This window comes from Emydura macquarii, unplaced genomic scaffold (assembly GCF_026122565.2).
Source record: "Emydura macquarii macquarii isolate MOO-44397 ecotype Brisbane River unplaced genomic scaffold, CSIRO-AGI_Emac_v2 contig_1288, whole genome shotgun sequence".
Lineage (NCBI taxonomy): Eukaryota > Metazoa > Chordata > Testudines > Chelidae > Emydura > Emydura macquarii.
Genome location: NW_027131425.1, coordinates 1 through 20,017, shown reverse-complemented (window position 1 = coordinate 20,017; position 20,017 = coordinate 1). Strand labels below are relative to the sequence as shown.

Here is a 20,017-nt window from a genome sequence, read left to right as displayed (position 1 = left end):
ACCTGGTATTGGGATCTTCCCTCCGGGAGCTCATCTACTTCCTGCTTCTCCCTTCACTGCAGCCGCCTCCTGCCCCTGAGGAATGACCTGGTCCGACCCAGCAGGACCTCGGTACCGAGCAGGGTTGGCTTCCAGCCCTGAAGGGCCAGGCCACCGTGTTGCAGCATCTCAGTCCTGACCGGCAGCCCCCGCTATTGCCTGGCTTGGCTCCATGGTGACCCTCCCCCACTTGTGATCTGCAACGCCTCCACCCGTGCAATGCTGAGGAGTCCGTTCACGAAGGATGAATATAAACAAATAACACAACGCAGGTGTGTAGGGACAGAATCAGAAAGGCTGAGGCACAAAACGAGATTCAACTAGCTAGAGATGTGAAGGGTAACAAGAGAACATCCTGCAAACATAGTGGAAGCAAGATTAAGACCAAGGACAGGGTAGGCCCATTACTCAGTGGGGGCGGGGGAAACAGTAACAGAAAATGTGGAAATGGCAGAAGCGTTAAATGAGTTTTGTTTCAGTTTTCACCACAAAGTCTAGTAGCGATTGGACGTCTAACGTAGCGAATTGCCAGTGAAAATGAGGTAAGAGCAGAGGCTAAAATAGGGAAAGAACAAGTTAAAATTTACTGAGACTAGTTAGATGTCTTCAGGTCACCAGGGCCTGATGAAATGCATCCTAGAATCCTCAAGGAGCTGAGTGAGGAGATATCTGAGCCTTTAGCGCTTTATCTTTGAGAAGTCCTTGAAGATGGGAGAGAGTCCAGAGAACTGGAAAAGGGCAAATATCGTGCCCATCTGTGAAAAGGGGAACAAGGCAACCTGGGGAATTAGACGAGTCAGCTGAACTGTGGTACCTGGGAAGATAAGGGAGCAAATAATTAAGCAATCCATATGCAAACACCTAGAAGATAAGGTGATAAGTAACAGCATGGATTGGTCAAGAACAAATCCCGTCAAACCAACCTGACAGCTGGCTTTGACAGGGGAACAAGCCTTGTGGATGGGGGAAGTGGTAGATGTGGTACGTCTTGACTTCAGTTAGGCTTTTAATATTGTCACATGACCTTCTCTTAAACTAGGGAAATACAACCTAGGTGGAGCTACTATTAGGTGAGTTCCTTAATCGATCCAGATAGGTCGATCTGACGGCGGCGACTTTGCTGCCATCAGTGTAGACGTACCCTTAGATCATGGCACAGAGAGCGCACTTGTAAAGGTTGCAGATGATACCCAGCTGGGAGGGGTTGCCAGTGCTTTGGAGGAGAGGATTAAAATTCAGACTGATCTGGACAAACTGGAGGACTGGTCTGAGGTAAATAGGGTGAAATTCAATGGGGACAAATGCAAAGTATCCGCTTAGTCGCACGCGTACCAAGTGGCAATGGGTGCGCAGGCAGCAGTGCTGTGGATTGGGATCAAGCTAAACAGGAGTCGATGGTGTCACACAGCTGCAAAAAAAGCGAACATGGTTGTGGGATACGTTAGCAGGAGCAATGTGAGCAAGACACTAGAAGTCATTCTTCCGCTCTAGTCCGTGCCGATCAGACCAACGGTTCTCGAATGTGGCCACGAGCAGCTGGGGAGGGAGGGAGGGGGAAGGATTGCCCCGGCCCTGCCAGGTTTCACCTGACCACAAGCCAGGACTTGTTGGGAGCAGCCCCCCCAGGGTGAATAACCCCTGGCCCTTGGCTCCCAGAAGCACCTTCTGCTGCTGGGCTGCAGTGCCAAGGTAAGTGACCCTCTCCCCTGGATCCTCCCCCTTTTTTGAAGATGCGCTATCCACCAGTGCCTGGGGTCAAAGTATCCACCACCCACCCCTTCCCTCCCTGCCTTTCCGGCACCCACCCTGCTTTCCTCCCTCCATCTGCCAGCTGCTCGACTGCCTCCAGAGTCCTTGCATTCACACACCCCTCCCCAGAAGCACCTTCTGCCGCCGGACTGCAGTGCCAAGGTAAGTGACCCTTTCCCCTCCCCCTGCGCTGTCCGCCAGTGCCTGGGATCACGCCTCCCACCCCCTTCCTGCCTTTCCGGCACCCACCCTGGCAAGTGACCCCCAGCAGCCCCCTCCCTAAGCTGCAGTCCCCCCCCCCCTAAGCTGCAGTCGTCCCCCCCCCCCCGAGCAGCCCCCTCCCTGCCTCCTGCCAGGTGGCTCAGGGCAGGTGCTGCACAAGTAGCCAGACTGGCTGCCCTGCAGGGAGGAACCAGTAACTCCCTCCAGCCGCCTGGCAGGGCTGCAGTTCTTCCTGCACCCACTCACCTCTCCCAGCGGAAAGGCGCGTGGGGCGTGTGAGGCAGCCTGTCCGTTCAGAGCGCTCCCCAGCTTTTGCTAATATTCTGATCCACACCATTGATGCATCAAAACCCAGAACGTCTTGTCTGGACATGGCTACGTGCATGTTCCTTTGATTTTCTGAACGTTAACTGAACGTATTCGGAAACATTGTCAGTGCAGCCAGCAGCAGGAGTAGGTGGCTGCACTCTGAGGCCACCAAAAAAATTGTTGCCAGAACCACTGGATTAGACTCAGCTGGAGAGTTGTGCCCAGTTCTGGGTGCCGTGTTTCAGGGAAGATCTGGAGAAAGTCCAGAGAAGAGCAACAAAAATGATTCAGGGTCTAGAAAACCTGACCTGGGAGGGAAGATTGAAAAAACTCGCTCTGTTTAGCCTGGAGAAGAGAAGGCTGAGGGGGGACAGAACAGTTCTCAAGTACATAAAATGTTGTTACAAGGAGGAGGGAAGTAAATTGCTCTTAACCTCTGAGGACAGGACAAGAAGCAATGGGCTTAAATCGCAGCTAGGGTAGTTTCGGTTGGACGTTAGGAGAAACTTCCCAACTGTCCGGGCAGTGAATCACTGGAATACATTGCCTGGGGAGGTTGTGGAATCTCCATCATCGGAGGTTTTTAAGAGCGGGTTAGACAAACACCCGTCAGGGCTGGTCTAATAATACTTAATCGTGCCGTGTGTGCAGGGGAGTGGCTGAGCTGACCTCTTGAGGTCTCTTCTAGTCCTGTGCTTCTCTGAATAAGGCCAGACAGTCGCCTATGACCTAAAGCACATCTCTGAACCCATGTCCAAGAGGTGACTGCATGAATGAGCTCTGCTCCCCGGCTTTCTTTCCCTCCTGCTGGTTGAATGTCTAGCGTGAGGTTCACGTGCCCCCTCTAACCCCCGAGGAGTCTGCACTGATACGGCGTTTATTCTTTTGGTCTCGGTCTCTGGAATTTGCCCCAGCCTGTGTCTGAATGCCAGCATGCCCTGCAAGGACTCCTTTACTCCTCAGTGGTTCTCTCGGCTGTTCTGGATTGTCTTGCCCCGTGTGCGGCTGGCTACGATAATTTGCTGGAGCAGTGTCTGTTCTAGTTCTTATGCCCCTTCTAGTCCGGCGTGTGGAATTCATGTGGGGTTTTAGCGTTTGTGACTGACGTGTCGTCGTAGCTATGAGGACGGGCACTAAAATGGGATAGTTGAAGTAAGTGTAGGTCAATGTCCCGGCTGTTGACTGAGCTACAGAGAACTCAGGTCTGTTTCCCAAGGTCACATGTTGCTTTTATTTCTGCTCTAGATCCCTGCTTTGGCAGATGCTGGCTTCCGGGTCCTTGCTCTGGATATGAAAGGCTATGGAGATTCCACCGCTCCCCCAGGTCAGTTGGGTTTCCCCTGCTCTCCTCCTCCCCCGGCCCTCCTAAAGGGGATGAACAACAGAGGGCAGAGAACTTGTTTAGCCTTCTTCTGGCGTGTCTGTTTGTCTGCAAAGGTGTTGGGTCCTAGTGAGGAGTACCGTGATGAAGATGGGCCGGGAGAAGTTTAGGCTGAATATCAGGTAGCATTCACGCTTTATTCAGGAGAACTATTTAGGCTGTGGAGGACTCTCCCAAGGGAGGTGGTGAAAGCCCTGATTCTTGAGAGAATGTCCCGTCCTTTTGCTAAAGTTCCTGGGACTATGGGACTGTAGTGAACAATTGCACCCTGGCAGGGAGATGAACTGGATGGTCTGACGTGTCTCTTCTGTCTCCGTCTGTGTGGCAGAAACGGAACAGCAGCCAAAACTGTCTTGGAATGCGCTCGGTTTCTGTATCTCTGCCAACCCACGCTTGTCCTCCCCCAGCTCCTGCTGTGATGAGTTTGGGCTGGAAAGCTATTTCTTCCAGTGTGTGTCTAAGGAGCGGCTTGGATTTGAAACCCCCCTGAAGCAGGGAAAGTAAATACACACAAGCCTCCCAATGTTCACATGGTGCAAAGGGGGAAATGACCTGGAGCATCGGTTAGAAGTGCTGCTCACAACGCTGCTTTGCGTGAATTACCAAAAGCTGCCAGATCTCAATGACTCTCAGTTGCTGCCAGCCTGGGCTGGATTTGAACCAGCGAACTAGGAGCTCTGTAACCTGTAGCTGATTCCCTGAGTTACCTGGAAGCCTGGGGGACTAGGGGTTATTGCAGGCGTCCATGCCGGGTGACCAGGAAAGGTCACCATGTTCCTGATGGGTGCGGGCTGCACTGTTGCTGCTGCTCCTCTACCCCAAGGCAGCGGGCACTGAGTGTTGTGGCTAGCTGGTTGAGTGGGATTGTTACTGACACCTGTCCTACCCTGCCTGCCTGAGTCTGCCCCTGCCTGGCTCCAATACAGAGGCTGGGAATCTGGCTGGGATCCCCAGATCCCTCCAGGGCTGCTGGTTCGAACGGGGCTTTGGGCGAGGCTTTGTGCAATATCCATGTCAAGCCGGATAGCTGTCTCTTGTGCAGCGCCGCCTCCTTTTTTTGCTTCAGGGCATTTGTCTGCCACTCCGAGAGGGGACCTCAGGTGGGGCTGGGAGGGGAAGGACCAGGGAGCTGGTGGTGCCAGGCCCTGTGAAATGCCGTTGCTAATTGCGAGGGCTGCTGCTTTCATCAGCAGAGCTTTGCACTCTGAGTTATACTGTTCCACTGTGAACATTGCAGTGGTACCCACAATATCCCAGAGGCCAGATTAGGTGCCTAAATAGGGGGCCAAAGATGCAGAGAGGCATCTAACTCACTTAGGCACTTTCGTACATCCCACATGGTGCCTCTTGGTATCTTCAGGCACCTAAATCTGGCCCTAGGTGCTTTCCAACCAGCAAAGCACAGGAGAACATCAGCCCAAGGCGCTTGCAGTCGGACGAGAGAAGGGCGTGGGGGGAAGGTACTGTGTGCAAGTCATCCGGAGGGTGATTGGTATGGGCCGTTTCCGTTCCCTTTTCATATGAACTCTCCCTAGCTGCCTGTCTGGCTAGGTACTGCCAGTGCCCTCTGTCCTCTTCCCCTGCTACCCCGAGCCCACTTCCTTCGAGCAGCCCCTGCTTCCCATCCCACTCGCATCTGCCCATCGAGTTACACCCAGCCTGCGTCTATCCTTACACTGGGAGATCTAAGGCCAGAAGGGACAACAGCGACCCTCTCGGCTCTGCTGCTCCAGCTGTAGATTCTCCCCAGCTGCTTGGTTCCCTCATTGAACCCAATAACTAGGGTCCTACCGATGTCAGGGCCGTGAAAAACGCATCACGGACCATGAAACTGGCCCTTCCCTGTGAAATCTGATCTCCTCCCTGCTGCTAGTCCTGGCCGTGCTGGGGCGCTCCCAGCAGCACAGGGGAGGTCAGATTCGTCTTCTTAGCTCTGAAGGCGGCACAGAGGTGGGGTGGCAATCCTGTCACCCCCGGCAACAGGTTTGTGACTCCCCGCCCCCCCCCCACCCCAAGAATCCCACTGTGAAAATTTCAGATGAAAACATCTGAAACTGTGAAATTGACCAATTTTCAGATCTTATGGCCCTGCAATTGGCTAGCCTGGAGGGTGAACTGACGCTTTCCTTTCTAATCTGGTTAAAAATACTCATTTGTTCCTGTGATAATGTCCTGCCACTCTGTGTTTAAACCAGGCCACACATCTGGGCTACCCGCCTAGGGACTGGCCGGGCAGAACCGGTGCATTTTTTTTTCGAGAGGGCATTTAAATCTGAATGGTGAGTGGGTGTGGGGGAGCCAACCTCTGTTGGTGCATGGGGAGCAGCTGCTATACGACTGCTGCAATTAATTGCCTTCCTGCGGTGGGTACAAAGGTCTTGGTTTCCCTAGGATCACAGTCAGCAGGGGCTGGGGATTATAGCACAGTCCTGATGTCTAGGATGCACTGTGGTATCATGATTTAGATAATGGCGTAGAGTGCACTTACAAAGTCTGCAGACGATACCAAGCTGGGAGGGTTTGCAAGTGCTTTGGAGGATTGGATTAAAATTCAAAATGATCGGGACAAACTGGAGAACTGGTCTGAAGTAAATGGGCTGAAATTCAATGAGGACAAATGCAAAGTATCCACTTAGGCAGGAACAATCAGTTGCACACGTACAAAATGGAAAATGACTGCCCAGGAAGGAAGACTGTGGAAAGGGATCTGGGGGTCATAGTGGATCACAAGCTAAATACGAGTCAACAGTGTTGGGGGAGGAAAAAAAGCAAACCACTTTCTGGGGTGTATTGGCAGGGGTGTTGTAAGCAAGACACGAGAAGTCATTCTTCTGCTCTATTCTGTGCTGATCAAGCCTCAACTGGAGAATTGTGTCCAGTTCTGAGCACCACGTTTCTCCAGTTTGTCCACATCTTTCTTGAAAGTCCAGAGAAGACGAATAACAATGATGAAAGGTCTAGAACACACGACCTAGGAGGGAAGATTAAAAAAAATTGGGTTTGTTCAGTCTGGAGAAGAGAAGACGGAGGAGAGGACATGAGAACCGTTTTCAAATAGATAAAAGGTTGATAGGAGGAGGAGGAGAATGCGAGGTCCCTTCCAGTCCTACAATTCTATGATTTTTAGTTTCTGAAGGGTCTGGTGCCCTCACACATGATCTCTGCTCTTGTTGGTCTAGATTAGGCCTGACCCACTTGTCATTAAAGCTCTGTGACCTTTCCCCCCAGCACTTTCCAATCTTTTTCATCTGCCTCGTCTCTTATAGCGGTGTCCATCATTTAGTGTCTGAGCGGCTCTGGCTGCTGGTGTCCTGGCTGAAATTCAGCTGGGGAAGTTATAGTACATGCTGTCTCTGTCACATGGCAGATTTGGAATGCTTAAAAAATTAAGTGGAAGGACGCTTAAGTGACCTAAATAATTTTTGTTTGCAGACATAGAAGAATATTCCCAGGAAGAAATATGCAAGGTAGGAGCTGGTGTCCTGGTTTCTGTTTGTGACCTAGGTCTGTGTGTATGGTGGAACCCTGGTCCAAGCGCCCCAGTTACTTGTGCATCTCTGTGCGTAGTAGAAGAGAGTACGAGAGGGGATGGGAGAACAAAGTCAGTTCCAGGCTGATGGTGGCCAACTTGGGAACTGCTACTTGAGTGACTGAATTTAGACCGACAAGGAGTGCAATATACATCCAGCTCTCTGGATAGTGGTCTGCGGTATTGTACTGTGAAGCTTGTTCTTCCTTCACCTGTGAGGCTGCCTGTGATGTTGCAGATCCCTGAAGGAAAGACTCCCTTGTGCCAGGATGAGATCTCCTTGCTGCATCTTCATCAAGAGGAAGAGTTAGCACCAAGAGGCCAAGATCAGGGCCCCAGTGTGCTAGGAGCTGTACAGACCTAGTGAGCCAGTCCCTGCCTCCAAAGAGTTCATGCTCTAAAAAGACAAAACATTATCTTCATCTTATAGATGGGGAACTTCAGTGCACATTGTGACTTCCCACAGTCACCCAGGGTCTTTGGCTGATCTGGTCATTGAATCTAAATCCCCGGGATGCCAGCCCAGTGCCTCCCTCACCAGACCGTCCGTCCTTCCCGTCTAATCTTGAATGGAGGGTTTGGAGTACAGGCCCTTGATCTTCTGGGGCTGGGAGGGCATAATGGTTCCCGGGAACAGGTGATTTGAGGACCTCTTAGTGAAGGCAAATAGCTTCAGGAACCTGCTGGCACTTAAAGTGGCGTGATCGTGGCTGAAAAGTCTGATTGGTTCTGTTTCTTCTCCCCCCACAGGATCTTGTGGTTTTCCTGGACAAACTGGTGAGAAATCCCATGATTTACATTTTCCCTTTGCCAAGTACACAGAGATGCACAAATCCAAATGGTGGGGTTGGTTTGGGCCGTAGGGGAAAGTGTTGTTATGAGACGTGTATCTTCCTTGTAACCCATTCGTTCCTCCTCGGACAGTGCTACCCCAGACCCTGGGAATTAGACGTTGCAAGGGAAAGCCAGAAATGAGCTGGGAATGCCTGTAAATCTTAACCTTGTGTAACCTTGAACTCGGGGGGGGGGGGGGGAAAGACGAAAGGCAGATCACTGGTGACTCACTGAGCAGCTGCAGTGGATGGTGTAATTAAGTCTGTCTCTTGGCGAAGATCAAATCTTGTCTTCGTTTAATATCTGCTACATCCTCTGTTGGGGGATGATCTTGCTGCATCTGCATAGGAGATGGAGTCAGTGATTGCCGTCTCTTCCCTCGTCCTACAGCGTTTAATCCAGATCATCGGTGCATTAGGCTGGCTCACCGCATCTTCTTGGGCTTTGTTTTTTACTCACTGCAGAAGTAGATGGTCCCTGGGCTGAGGCAGCGGGGAGGTGGCTGTGTGCAGCTCTGGAGGGAAGGGTGTCCCTGTCTTGTGGAGGACATGTGAAGAATTGCAGGCTTGTGGCAAACGGGCACATGGCCCTGGGCTCACTGGGGGGGTGTCTATGCTGTGAGGGTGCTTCCCAGCCTGAGTAGGCAGACGCGCCAGCTTTGCTCAAGGAAGAGCATGAAAAACAACAGTTCTGCTGTGGGTAGCATGGCTGGTGGGTTGGGCTAGTCGGACACGTACCCGGGGACATCCGGATTGGTTTGTACTCAGGCAGGTCACCTGCACTGCTGCCCAGCCACGCTTCTGTGTGTAGCGTGCGTGCCTGAGCAGAGCTAGTGCGCGTCTGTCTGTCTGTCTGTCTGTCTGCGTCCCCTACGTCTTTCAAGGGGCATGTCATCCGTGCAGGAACTTGCCCACGTTGCAGTCCGGAAGAGATTTGGCATCCAGGTTTCTTGACGAAACTCTTCGAGAACGTAGGGAAACACCAGCCATTTTGTCTCCCCTGGGTTCGGGTAGAAGTGACGTGCTTTCAGTAGGTTGCTGCTCCAGCCTTTCACGTCCAGAGAGCTGCACTGGGGTGTTTTGGATGAAGGTTGCAAATGAAAGGAGTTCGGTCCCCGTGGAGTGCTGGGAAGAGGGGTGTTCAATTTGCAACATCACTGTTTTGGTGCAGTTCATTGTGTTAGTCCTGGTTCCAGAGGAACGGGATATAGAGAGCATCACTACAGAGAGGATGCCAATGAGAAAAGGCATGAGAAGACGTCCATAAGGAGAGAAATGGACAAGACTTGGATTGATACGTTTACAGAGGAGATCGAATAAAAGGGGGACTCGGTAGCTGTTCATAGAAGATGAGGGTTGGAAGGAACCTCAGGAACTATCTAATCCAACCCCTGCTCAAAGCAGGACCAACCTCAGCTAAGTCATCCCAGCCAAGGCTGTGTCAAGTCAGGCCTTAAAAACTTCTAAGGATGGAGATTCCACCACCTCCCCAGGTAACCCATTCCAGTGCTTCACCACCCTCCTAGGGAAAGATTTTCCCTAATATCCAACCCAGACCTCCCCCCCTGCAACTTGAGACCGTTGCTCCTTGTTCTGTCATCTGCCACCACTGAGAACAGCCTAGCTCCATCCTCCCTGGAACCCCCTTCAGGTAGTTAAAGGCTGCTCTCAAATCCCCCCTCATTCGTCTCTTCTGCAGACTAAACAAGCCCAGTTCCCTCAGCCTCTCCTCATAAGTCATGTGTTCCAGCCCCCTTATCATTTTTGTTGCCCTCTGCTGGACTCTCTCCAACTTGTCCACATCCTTCCTGCAGTGGGGGCCCAAAACTAGACACAATACTCCAAATTTGGCCTCACTAATGCCGAATAGAGGGGAATAATCACTTCCCGAGATCTGCTGGCAATGCTCCTACTAATGCAGCCCAATATGCTGCTAGCCTTCTTGGCAACCAGGGCACACTGCTGACTGATGTTCAGGTTCTTGTCAACCGTAATAAAACAGCTAACAAAACTGGTAACACAACAATGAATGGTGTAGAGCTAATGAACTGGGTGCTCCTATTTTTCCTTCCCTCCATAGGAAAGAAGGGTCAGCGAAAGAAACTGAAAAGGCAAAGATGTAAAGTTGATGAAAAGAAATGCCTTTTTACATAATTAACCTGCAGACTTCTCTGTAACTAGGTGTCTATTGAGGCCAAGAACAGAGTACCACCAGTTTTACGAAAAGTCAATAATCATTGCGGATCATGTGACCAGTAGGCAGGATCAAAGAAGGGATCTAAACCGTCATGCCTCGGTACATTCGCCACCTGCTTGTTGGCGTGAGTTAGGAGGAAGGATAGGTTGTACCCCTGCAGTTCTTGCCCATTTTTCTGAAGTATTTGTTACTGAACGCTGAGACAGGAGACTCCTTAGATGGGCCCCGATCTGATTCAGTCCTGCAAATCCTATGTCTTTAGCCAATTGGTTGGTTCATCTGCATTCACTGACGTGCAAATCCTATCTCACTAGCCTGTGGTGGTGATGAAGAGAACGCTTTTCCTTTTGACACATGGCGGGCGTGCAGAAAAGTGGCAAATTACAAGGTCAGCAGCTTGTCATCACCTGTGTTAAATAATAGACCCTCCTTGCACTGCTGGGGCCACACATCTGCCTTGACAATCTCATTAGGACAGCCGTTAGCGGCTTCCATCCCCTTGAAAGCGTGGAATCAATCCCTGCTCCTTTAAATGAGATGAACAGCGGGGACTGGGGAAGAGATGGAGGGGGGAAGGAGTGAGACAGGCAAATGTCAGTATCTGTTGGGTGTTTTCTCCCCAACTATGTCCTGAAAACATCATAAACTCCAAGCCCACTGCCAGAGGCACTGCTTGAGTTGCCTGACATGGAATGGACGTGAGCAAGCCCTTGAAGAGAGAACGGGTAGTGACGGTCGTCATTGTTCTTCTCCGTAATGTCAGTCCTGTCCATTCCATGACCCGCCCTCCCACCCCTCTGCCGGAGTGGTTGGCAAGAAGGAACTGGAAGGGGCAATGATGCCCCCTATAACAGCGGCCCCGGGGGGCGCTAGAGCTGGCCCTACAGATACCACTAGGGGAGAAATCTCCAGCACTGGGGTACGTGACACACGCCAGACGTGGATGGACATGAGCATTTTTAACACTTCATTGCATTAGGAGGCTTGTTGGCCATGTGTGTGTTTGAAAGCCCCGGTGCCTTTTGGGAACAGCTCTGTTTTTTCATTTTGAGGCATTGGAAGAGTCCTCTCTTCCTGTCCACGGTGGGTTTGATCCTGTCAGGTCAGAGCACCCGCTACTCGTGTTGGCACTCATTGTGAGCGAGGGGTGGTTCCCACCTCTCAAGATCGGGTCCTTAGTTATGGCCATCATGAAACAAGGAGTAGTGTGAGTTGCGGAAGGCGTGTACATTGATCTGATCTTCAAAGTATGACCCGACCTAAGCTGAGATAATTTATAATCTGGGCTCAGGCCTGGCCTTTTAGGGAATGTTGAGATGTTTAAGAACTCACGAATTACAGCTGTAATGTCAGTAGGCGTGTGCAAAGTGGAGGGTTGTCTTAAACAGGCTGGCCAGCACGCTTGGTGCCTAGCAGTTAGTGTAGGGCATCAAGAGTTTGCATGAGCGATTGAAGCAGAGTTAGATTTAGCAACATGTATCTTGTGATTAAAGCTAGTAACTGCAATAATGGTCTGGGCTGAAGAGCATTTCTCAGGTACTGTCTGGGTGCATTTGGAACTGCATCGACGTGTTGAAACCACTGTGAAATGCACTGACTCAGCGTGGCTACTGAGGCAGCCAGAACCCTGATATTGGTATAGCAGATGTGGGCAGGGGGCTGAGACTTAACCAGATTTGGCCCCAGACATGTGGGTGAAAGGGAAAGGGGTGTAAAAGAGGCGTACGCCCAGCCCATGGGATGGGTGGCCGGTGGAAACCTTAACCCCAAACCCAGAGAAAGAGGGGCTTCCTCTCCCGTCTTCATCGCATGTGTTCCCCATCAGATGCGTGAACTTGTAACGTGGGTTGTTCTGTTCCACTTCTCATGCCTTAGTAATGTTGTGATTATGCTTACACTGCCCTGGGCTTGCCTCACCAATCGCAAATCTCAGCAGCAGTTCTGTAAGTAGCCACCTAGGAGATGGAAGGTGGTATCAATAACTTGGGCATTTTGCATCTCCCTTCCTGGTCGAGTTCGGCTTTAGCTGTATCCCCCCCGTGCAGCCGCTCTGGAGAAGGCATGGGAGGGAAGCAGCCTTACCTCCGACACGGATACACACCCTTGTTCTGGAGTACTGCGCTGCGTGGGGCTCCGCCCTACACCGAAAAGCCCCTGGGTCGTGTAGATGGACCCCTGTAGCCCTGGTGGGAACGTGCCCTATTGGCTCTGCTGCTTCCACTGGCTGAGGCTTCACTCCAGTCCCCTTCCTCTCTCCACGTCTGGCTGCACTTATGTACCATACTGTGTGCAGAGACAGCCTGACAGCTGCTCATCATTGCTAATCGCCAGCGTCCTCTGTGGGCATTGGTGCTGAAGGAATTAGCGGTCTGGGATTTCACAATGGGCCAAAGGAGAGTGGCGAACAGTTGGCCAACTCTGCTGGCTGTCTGCTCGAATGCATTCCTCACGCAGCCCCATGTAGGCTGCCAGCTCTGCCTCCCAGGAAACATTGGCTGCTGAAAGGGAGTCTGAGGTGAAGCAGCGGGGACAGGATTAAACCCCCTTCGCTGTCTGCAGGCTCTGCCAGGGAACTCAATGACTCTTTCGCTTTGCTGCGTGAAGGGGAACTTCAATTGCAGCTTAAATACCAGCTGGCTGATTGGGAACCTTCTTAAACAATGCCTGGATCGCCTTGTAAAGGGCTGGGAAATGCAGCTGCGTCTTTAGGGGAATCAAAGGTCTCTCACTCTGCTACAGCCACCGCCTCCTCCTCCTCTGTGTGCTCTGGACTCTGCTGAGTAAGCAGGCTTCCAGTGGCAGAAAGGTTCCATGTTCAGCTCTGCCTAGGAAGGACTTTCTGCTAAGCTTGGACGGGCAATTCTGGAGAACCCCCCTGTGCTGCAGGAAGTGGTGTTTGTTTATCACTCTGTCCTTTACTTGTTCTGGAAGCAGTGCCCCAGCTTGGTGCTACGGGGCACTTTACTGTGGAGGTGCTGTCTTTTTGACAGGACATCAAATTGTAGCCCTGGGTCTTGGGGCTATTCAGGGGCCCAGGGTGAGCTATGCAAGAGCTGGGCTTTGGCTGAAAAGCCATTGTTTTGTGCCTACTGTTGCATTCTGCCAACCCTAAAACGTCCCCTCGTAGGGTTAACGAGGGTCTTTATGGCTTTGTTCTATAATTGCAGCCTTGATGTTTGCTGTTAAGTGACTGCCCTGTTTTACCCCAGAGGTGGCTGCATTTAGGGCATGGGCAAAGTGATCTCTTGGGTGGCTTGTGAAGTTCCTCCTTGGAATCCTTCTGGGGGAGCATTCCTGGCTCCTGTGCCACCAGACGATCCTTCCCAGCCTCACTCCGTTCGGTTTACGTGCTCTGAGAGCCCGGGGTCCTTTATCCTCTCTGCCACTGCAGTGCAAAGGGAGATCCCGTGAGTTAACTACCAACCCAGCCAGACTGGGAAATGTCAACCTAAAGATGAAAGGCTCCACATCCCATCTGGAATCTCCTGAGACTCCATCCCCTCTCCAGACAAATGCTCTGTAGTGCCTGACAGCACTCGATGTGCTGACCTGTTCAGAACATCCTCTCCGTTCTCCTTACTTTTAATTGTTCTGCCATTATTTTTCATGCCCGTTCCCCACTCTAACGGCCTTTCTCGGCCACCCCTTTGTCACCACCCAGATGGCAGCGCCGAGCGTCTGAAATGTGATTAAACATGGATGCGCTATACAAGTGCTAGCTGTTACATCTGGGCAGCTGCCCCATTTGTGGAGGGGGATGCTCAGTGTTTCACTTGATTCACCTGCAGATGAAATGCTCTCTGCACCATCTGCTGCTCAGCCAGAACTGTGTGGGGCTGGCGTTTGAGAGCTGTGCTGCTGATCCCGGGAGATAAGTAATTAAGAAATGTTTGCAGTAGCTCTATCAATCCACCGCCCTGCGGAGGCCCTAGATACTTACAGCAATTAATTAATACCTGATGCTCAAGCGAAGTTTATTCTGTAACGTTCGCTTTTTGAAACATCAAGTATTTATTCGCTTGTTTGTTCTCTCCTCCACAAAAAGGAAAATCTGTTCTTCCTCTTAACGCGTCTGAGTGATGGGATGCTCTGGGTGTGCTTAGCTCCTGCAGTCTGACGCGCTGATTCCAGCAGCCAGGCCTGGAAATTCTCTGCCACATCAGCAGTGGTTGGAAATGCACTTAGTGGATTAAATTAGTAGCGCATTGCGAGTCTCTTCAGCACAGTGCTGGTGCTTGGATTTTTTAAACTAGGTTTTGAGTGACTGCTTGTGAAAGCACAGACTTGAGCTGTGTGTGGGGGGGGGGGGGACACGATTCTAGAAATGGAGCAGACCGACTGGGTCCATCTCCCCCACCAATGCAGGATTGTTCTCTGTAGTATAACTTCTAGGGTCTTTTCCATCTGCGTACTTAGCACCTAGATCTCATCTGGGGCCTCTCGTGTTGGGTGCTGTGCAATTACATAGCTAGCCCCTGTTCTAAAGAGCTTACAATACAAGATGTGGAGAAAGGGAGACTGAGGTACATGGAGGTGAATTGAGTTGCCCAAGATTTCACGGCTGCTCAGTGACAGAGAGCTGGCAATAGAACCTAGGTCACTTGTGTCCTATCCACTAGACCACGCTGCCTCTCTGACCTGTCCTAAGTGACAGAAGCCCTGTGACTTGCCTTTAAAGACACTTACGTAGTTTAGTAGACCTCCATCTTTGGGGGGGGCCGTGGCAGGAAATTGACCTGTTTGGGCTAAAAGGTCCGTGGTGTTACATGTCTCTGCCGCGCGTAATCCTGTTTTATACCACCCTCGTTGCTAGCATCTCTTTCCAGGTGGTACGATGGAGGGATGTGTCCCCCACCTACCAACGGTTGCTTCCCCATCTGAATGTTTACCCCTCTCAAATCTGTGAGTTGCCCGGCCCCTCCAGTGGGTACCCCCATGCCCAGGCAAGATCTATTCACCTCTCAATTTCCCGTCTTAATTTAACCCCCTCCAGCTGCTGGTAGCGTCAGAGGCTCTTTGCTGAGCTCAATTCGTTTGACTCCTTTCGGCTTCTCCGCTTCCCTGCACTGCAGGCGGGATTCCAAGTGCCGTGGGCACAGGCCTGTTGCTCTCTGAGGAAGGTGGGGGATGCAGGCTTGCTATGGAGCTGTGTTATCTTCCACCCCCACTGCACGCACCGGGCTGCAAGTTGTGCTCCTGCGTCACTTCATCCGCCGTGTAACCTGCGGGCCAGCACTGCCGAGGACGTGTGGTGTGAGCACGAGATGGGCAGCTTGAGCTCAACGTCCAGCTCAAGTGTCACTCTCCCCTGATGCGACGCTCGCCCGCTCTGCCTTGGATTCCCCCCACTGAGGACGCCTCCCCAAGGTGTTAGGGGGTTAGTGAGTGACCTGCAGGTTGGCTCACTGCAGTGTTGTACCTGGGAAAGCAAGCTCTGCCAGAAAGCTTCCACGGGTCCAGGATGTGGCAGTCTGCCTGCTGCAGGGGAGGGGCACTCATCTCCCCTGCGCCCCAGTCACACTGTTGGCTTCTCCCCCATGAAATCTTGCACCAGGAAAGCCCCCGGTGTCATGGTCTGAGCTTTATGGCTCTCTGGGGGTTCCATGCAGCGTCCCCAGGGACCACCTCTCTCTGATTAAGACCTTCCATAACAGTAGCACCTTCTAGGACTGCTAGAGGGACCCGCTCCCACTGATAAGATCTGGGACAAGGCTTGCCTGGCGGCCGGCTCCCTGCTCCGAGGGACTCCTTACCTCTAGGAGATTGGAGCTACCTCAAATCCCACTGCTCGTAGGAGAAAGGTGGAGACCTAACTAAGCCCCAAACCTTGAATAGTCTCTCAACATTAAATCTGTGGGTCAAATCTGTGACTTAAGGGTAAACTTTTTCCACCTAGGATGACCTTCAGTTCCTATAAGCCTGGAAATTTGGCTCCAGCTTTGTTAGTGTCTGTGATGATCCACTTAATGCATTTGGCCGCGTCAGTAAAGATGGAGAGGGTGAAAGAAAAATAATTAGGAAGATGAGATGGAGAAATTGAGTTTGTCACATAATTGATGCGGAGATTAAATGGTGGCACGCGGGTTCCTGGGCTGATCAGTCAGAGCCTCCATTTCTGCCCTTCTCTGACACTACCGCAGTCTGTGAGAAATCCAATTAAGGTTTCCTTTTGGGGTGGCTGTGTGTAAACCGTCATGAAAGGCTTTTAAAAGTGACATGTCACGTGGAGCCAGCCTCCCCTTCCGAAACCTGACCGGCCCATTGTGGCAGGCCCTGCCGCTCTCTGCAGGGTTGATTGGATTCTCAGCATGAGGCAGCCTAGTGGTGGGTGGCTGCCCTTGGCTGGCGCGTTACAGAAGGGGGGGGAAGGGGGATGTTAACTTTGGTACCAGGTTTGCAGACAGCGTGTTCCTCGGACAAACGGACTCCAGGCAGAGATGGGCGAGTTGCCTAACGCTGGAACCCTGAGCTAGAACTGCTGAGCTGTGAGCCTGCATTGCGTTGTCATTAGCGCCGGCACGAAGTTCTCCTCCCGCTTTATCTGGGCGTGGAGCAGGGCCCTGGAGAATGAAGCCTGTCCAGTGTAGTGCGGGATCTCTCAGAAGGCTGGGTCGTGTTCCCAGGCGTGCATTTCTAAATCCTCCTCCAGGGGACGGTAGCGAGATGCTCTGTGTCTGCCATTGTGCCTCTCCTGCTCAAAGGCTGGGGGTGGTTAGTGGATGCTTAGAACGGCCCTTTCACACTGCAGTCCACACGGCTCCGTAATAACTGCTCAGCTGTTGATTTCACAGCCCCAGCCAATGCCAGGCTGGTTTCAGAGGAAGCTGGTCTCCGTCCAAGGACATTGTTCATGTCACTTCATTATTCAAATGCTGGCGGGAATACCAGGTTTGTTGCAGCCTAGAACGCGCCCTCATTCAATTCATTTGACTTGAGCAAGGCATTAGCAGCGGTTACAATGGCATTTTTCTAGCCCCCCAGAGGTGGGTGCTGCAATCTGGCGCCGTAACTGGGATGTTTTTTTGCTGTGTGTACCCAGGCGGGTGGTGGGCACTCACACTTGGTTGTGGGGTTGTACGTTAGCATCGGGCTGCACGCGCTGTTGGGTTGTTGTTGGAGGGTAGCGTGTGATAGCGAGGCAATGCACGCAGGTGTGTTGGTGTTGCAGGATTGTTGTTGCTTTTCAGCAGCTGGTAACCAGGCGCTAGGACGGATTTAACAATCTGCAATGTCCCCAGTGCGCCTGGTTACTTCTGGGGGAATTCTGCACCAGAAAATTACAAATTCTCCCCACGATATTGTCTGCATTGCTGCAAATTCTGCATGGTTTATCTGTCAAAATAACACGTAATCACACCAGTTTCAATCCTTTGGGTAATTTTATTTCAAAACACCTGTCAGCAGGTATGTCTGTAACAAGACAGGAGAAAAATGATCCAGGAAATAGGCAGACCCTGACAGACCCCTGGCCTCGCCCCTTCAGTCATGCACATCGGCCGCGTCCCCATGTGGCCTGCACCCCCCATTCCCATTCAGCTCCCACCCCAGTCTGCACCCCCCCACTAGCCTTCTGATCCCCAGTCTATGTGAGATCCCAGCAGCCCAGTGTGTCCTACGGCCTGTCCCCTGCCCCCCATAGCCCGTGCCTCCTCCCCTGCTCTCACAGGCAGGGCGTTATGAGGAATCCTCCCTATTGGCTGGAGCCTGCTATGGCCCACGGGCCGGCTGCCCTCTGTTCTGGCACCACAGCAGCCCCTCATGGGCGAAAGGCATAACTGCAGCAGAATGTATTTTCTGCGGAGGAAAACAAAAAATCTGCAGGGGCGCATGAATTCTGTGCAGTGGCAGGGGGGCAGAATTCCCCCAGGAGTAACCTGGGGGCCACATTGGCTAGTCCTAGGTGTGTGGGCCTGCTCCCTGCTACTCCAGCTGAGATTGAAGCAGGCTCCTGCAGGGGGCTCGCGAAGGGTGACCCCTCTCCATCTGGGTCTTATCAGTGGTGCTAACTTCACATTTTGCAGCTGGTGTTGATGCATTTTTTTTGCAAATGCAGTGTTTCACTTTCGGCTCCTCCCCTTTACAGGCCCCTTCAATTTACAAGTGGAATTGACTACTCCTGAAAATGACGGGTTTATAGGGGATGAAATATGGCCCAGCAGTTAGGGTGCGGGCCTGGGACTCCGGAGGTCTGCGTACAGATCCTTGCTTTGCCCCAGACTCCCTGTCTGACCTTAGGCCGATCATTTAGTCTCTGTTGAATGGGGTTAACAACACTTCTCTGCCTCCCAGCAGGGTTGGGGGATAGTAGAGGAATGGGGAGAGCTCTGGCTACAGCCAGGAACTGAGTCTGCATCTCCCGATTCCAAGCAAGTGACTTTGCACTTCACCCTCCTTTTCCCCTTCATTACACCCCCACCGCCCCCAAGATCCAACCGTCTATCAATGTGGAATCGCTGCTTTGACAAAAACAGGCAGCGAAAGTAAACCCCGGCCCTGGACTTGCGCCGAGTCATCCGCTCATGAAGGCGCAGCGAGAGCAGAACTGATGTGGGTTTGATTTTGAAAGTGCAGGTCCCGGCACATCAATGTCTGCTTCTGATTTATAGGACACCCTGTGTGCAGTTGCTGGTTTATTGCGCTGTTCCCCAGTGACTGCTCCCCAAACCTGAGAACAGGTCAATCCATTTTGCTGTATTTGGCACAATCAGATTGTTGTGAAGAGGTGGAATAAATCTCCCTGCAGCTCCGTGCGCATGGTGGGTGAGCTGGATTTAACTCCGATGTGGCCCTGCCTAATGTTCTCCCCAGACATAAATCTTCCCTGGGGTAGAGCTGTGGAAAGCTGTCCGTATAAATGAGGCTGGTGCTAGAGAGACACGGTGCAGTGCCCTCGGAGAAGCACTGCACCAGATGGTTTAATAGCCCAGTCATGAAAGCCAGCACTTCAGTGCAGGGATTCCACAGTTCCAGCCCATGTCTTGCACTCCTGGCAAGAGGAGGGCGGGTGGGTGGGGAGTTTGCTGAATGAAGCAGGAAGGACCCTTAAGCTTTAAGTAAATGCCACTCGAAAAAGGTCTATTAGCATTTGAAAAGGGGTGGAGAAAGGGGAGAAAAATTGCCTGGGTGTGGAACAGCTTCCATACAATGAGAGAGTGAAAATACACTGGAACTGTTTGGCTTGGAAAAGAGACAACAAGAGGGGAGGGGGAAATATGATGGAGGGCTATAAAATCATGACTGGTGTGGAGAAAGTGAATAGGGAAGTGTTATTTACCCCTTCACATAACACAAGAACCAGGAGTCACCCCGTGAAATTAATAGGCAGCAGGATTAAAACAAACATAGGGAAGTGCGTCTCTGCAGAACACAGTTAACCTGTGGAACTCATTGCCAGGGATTTTGTGAAGGCCAAAATATAACTGAGTTCAGAAAAGCATGAGAAGTTCATGGAAAGTAGGTCCATCGATGGCTGTTAGCCAAGATGATGAGGGACGCAACCCCAACCTGCCGGTGCCCCTAAGCTTCCGACTGCCCGAAGCTGGGACTGGATGACAGGATGGGTCATTCGATATTTGCCCTGTTCTGTTCCTTTCCTCGGAAGCATCTGGCGCTGGCCGTGTCAGGAGGAGGATTCTGGGCTAGACGGAACTTGTGGCCGATATGGCGACTTGCCTGGAAACTGAAGCCTCTCGTCGGCCCGTGTTATCCACAAAACAGCGTCAGCAGCAGTGTGCAGTTTCCCAGACCCACACCAGCAG

At 51.9% G+C, this 20,017-nt stretch overlaps 1 protein-coding gene across 8 annotated transcripts in view; it reads left to right on the top strand.

Annotated features, from left to right (window-relative positions):
• Positions 1 to 19,104, top strand: part of LOC137154698 (bifunctional epoxide hydrolase 2-like) — a 32,976-nt gene extending 13,872 nt beyond the window's left edge. Inside the window, exons 8-11 of one of the 8 annotated variants that reach the window (XM_067550452.1) lie at positions 3,565 to 3,643; positions 7,133 to 7,167; positions 7,980 to 8,006; positions 18,866 to 19,104. In XM_067550452.1, coding sequence (XP_067406553.1) covers positions 3,565 to 3,643; positions 7,133 to 7,167; positions 7,980 to 8,006; positions 18,866 to 18,928 — 204 coding nt within the window. In that variant the 3' untranslated portion in view covers positions 18,929 to 19,104. The other 7 variants (XM_067550450.1, XM_067550455.1, XM_067550457.1 and 4 more) reach the window with 7 other exon arrangements.
• The last annotated feature ends 913 nt before the right edge of the window (positions 19,105 to 20,017 follow it).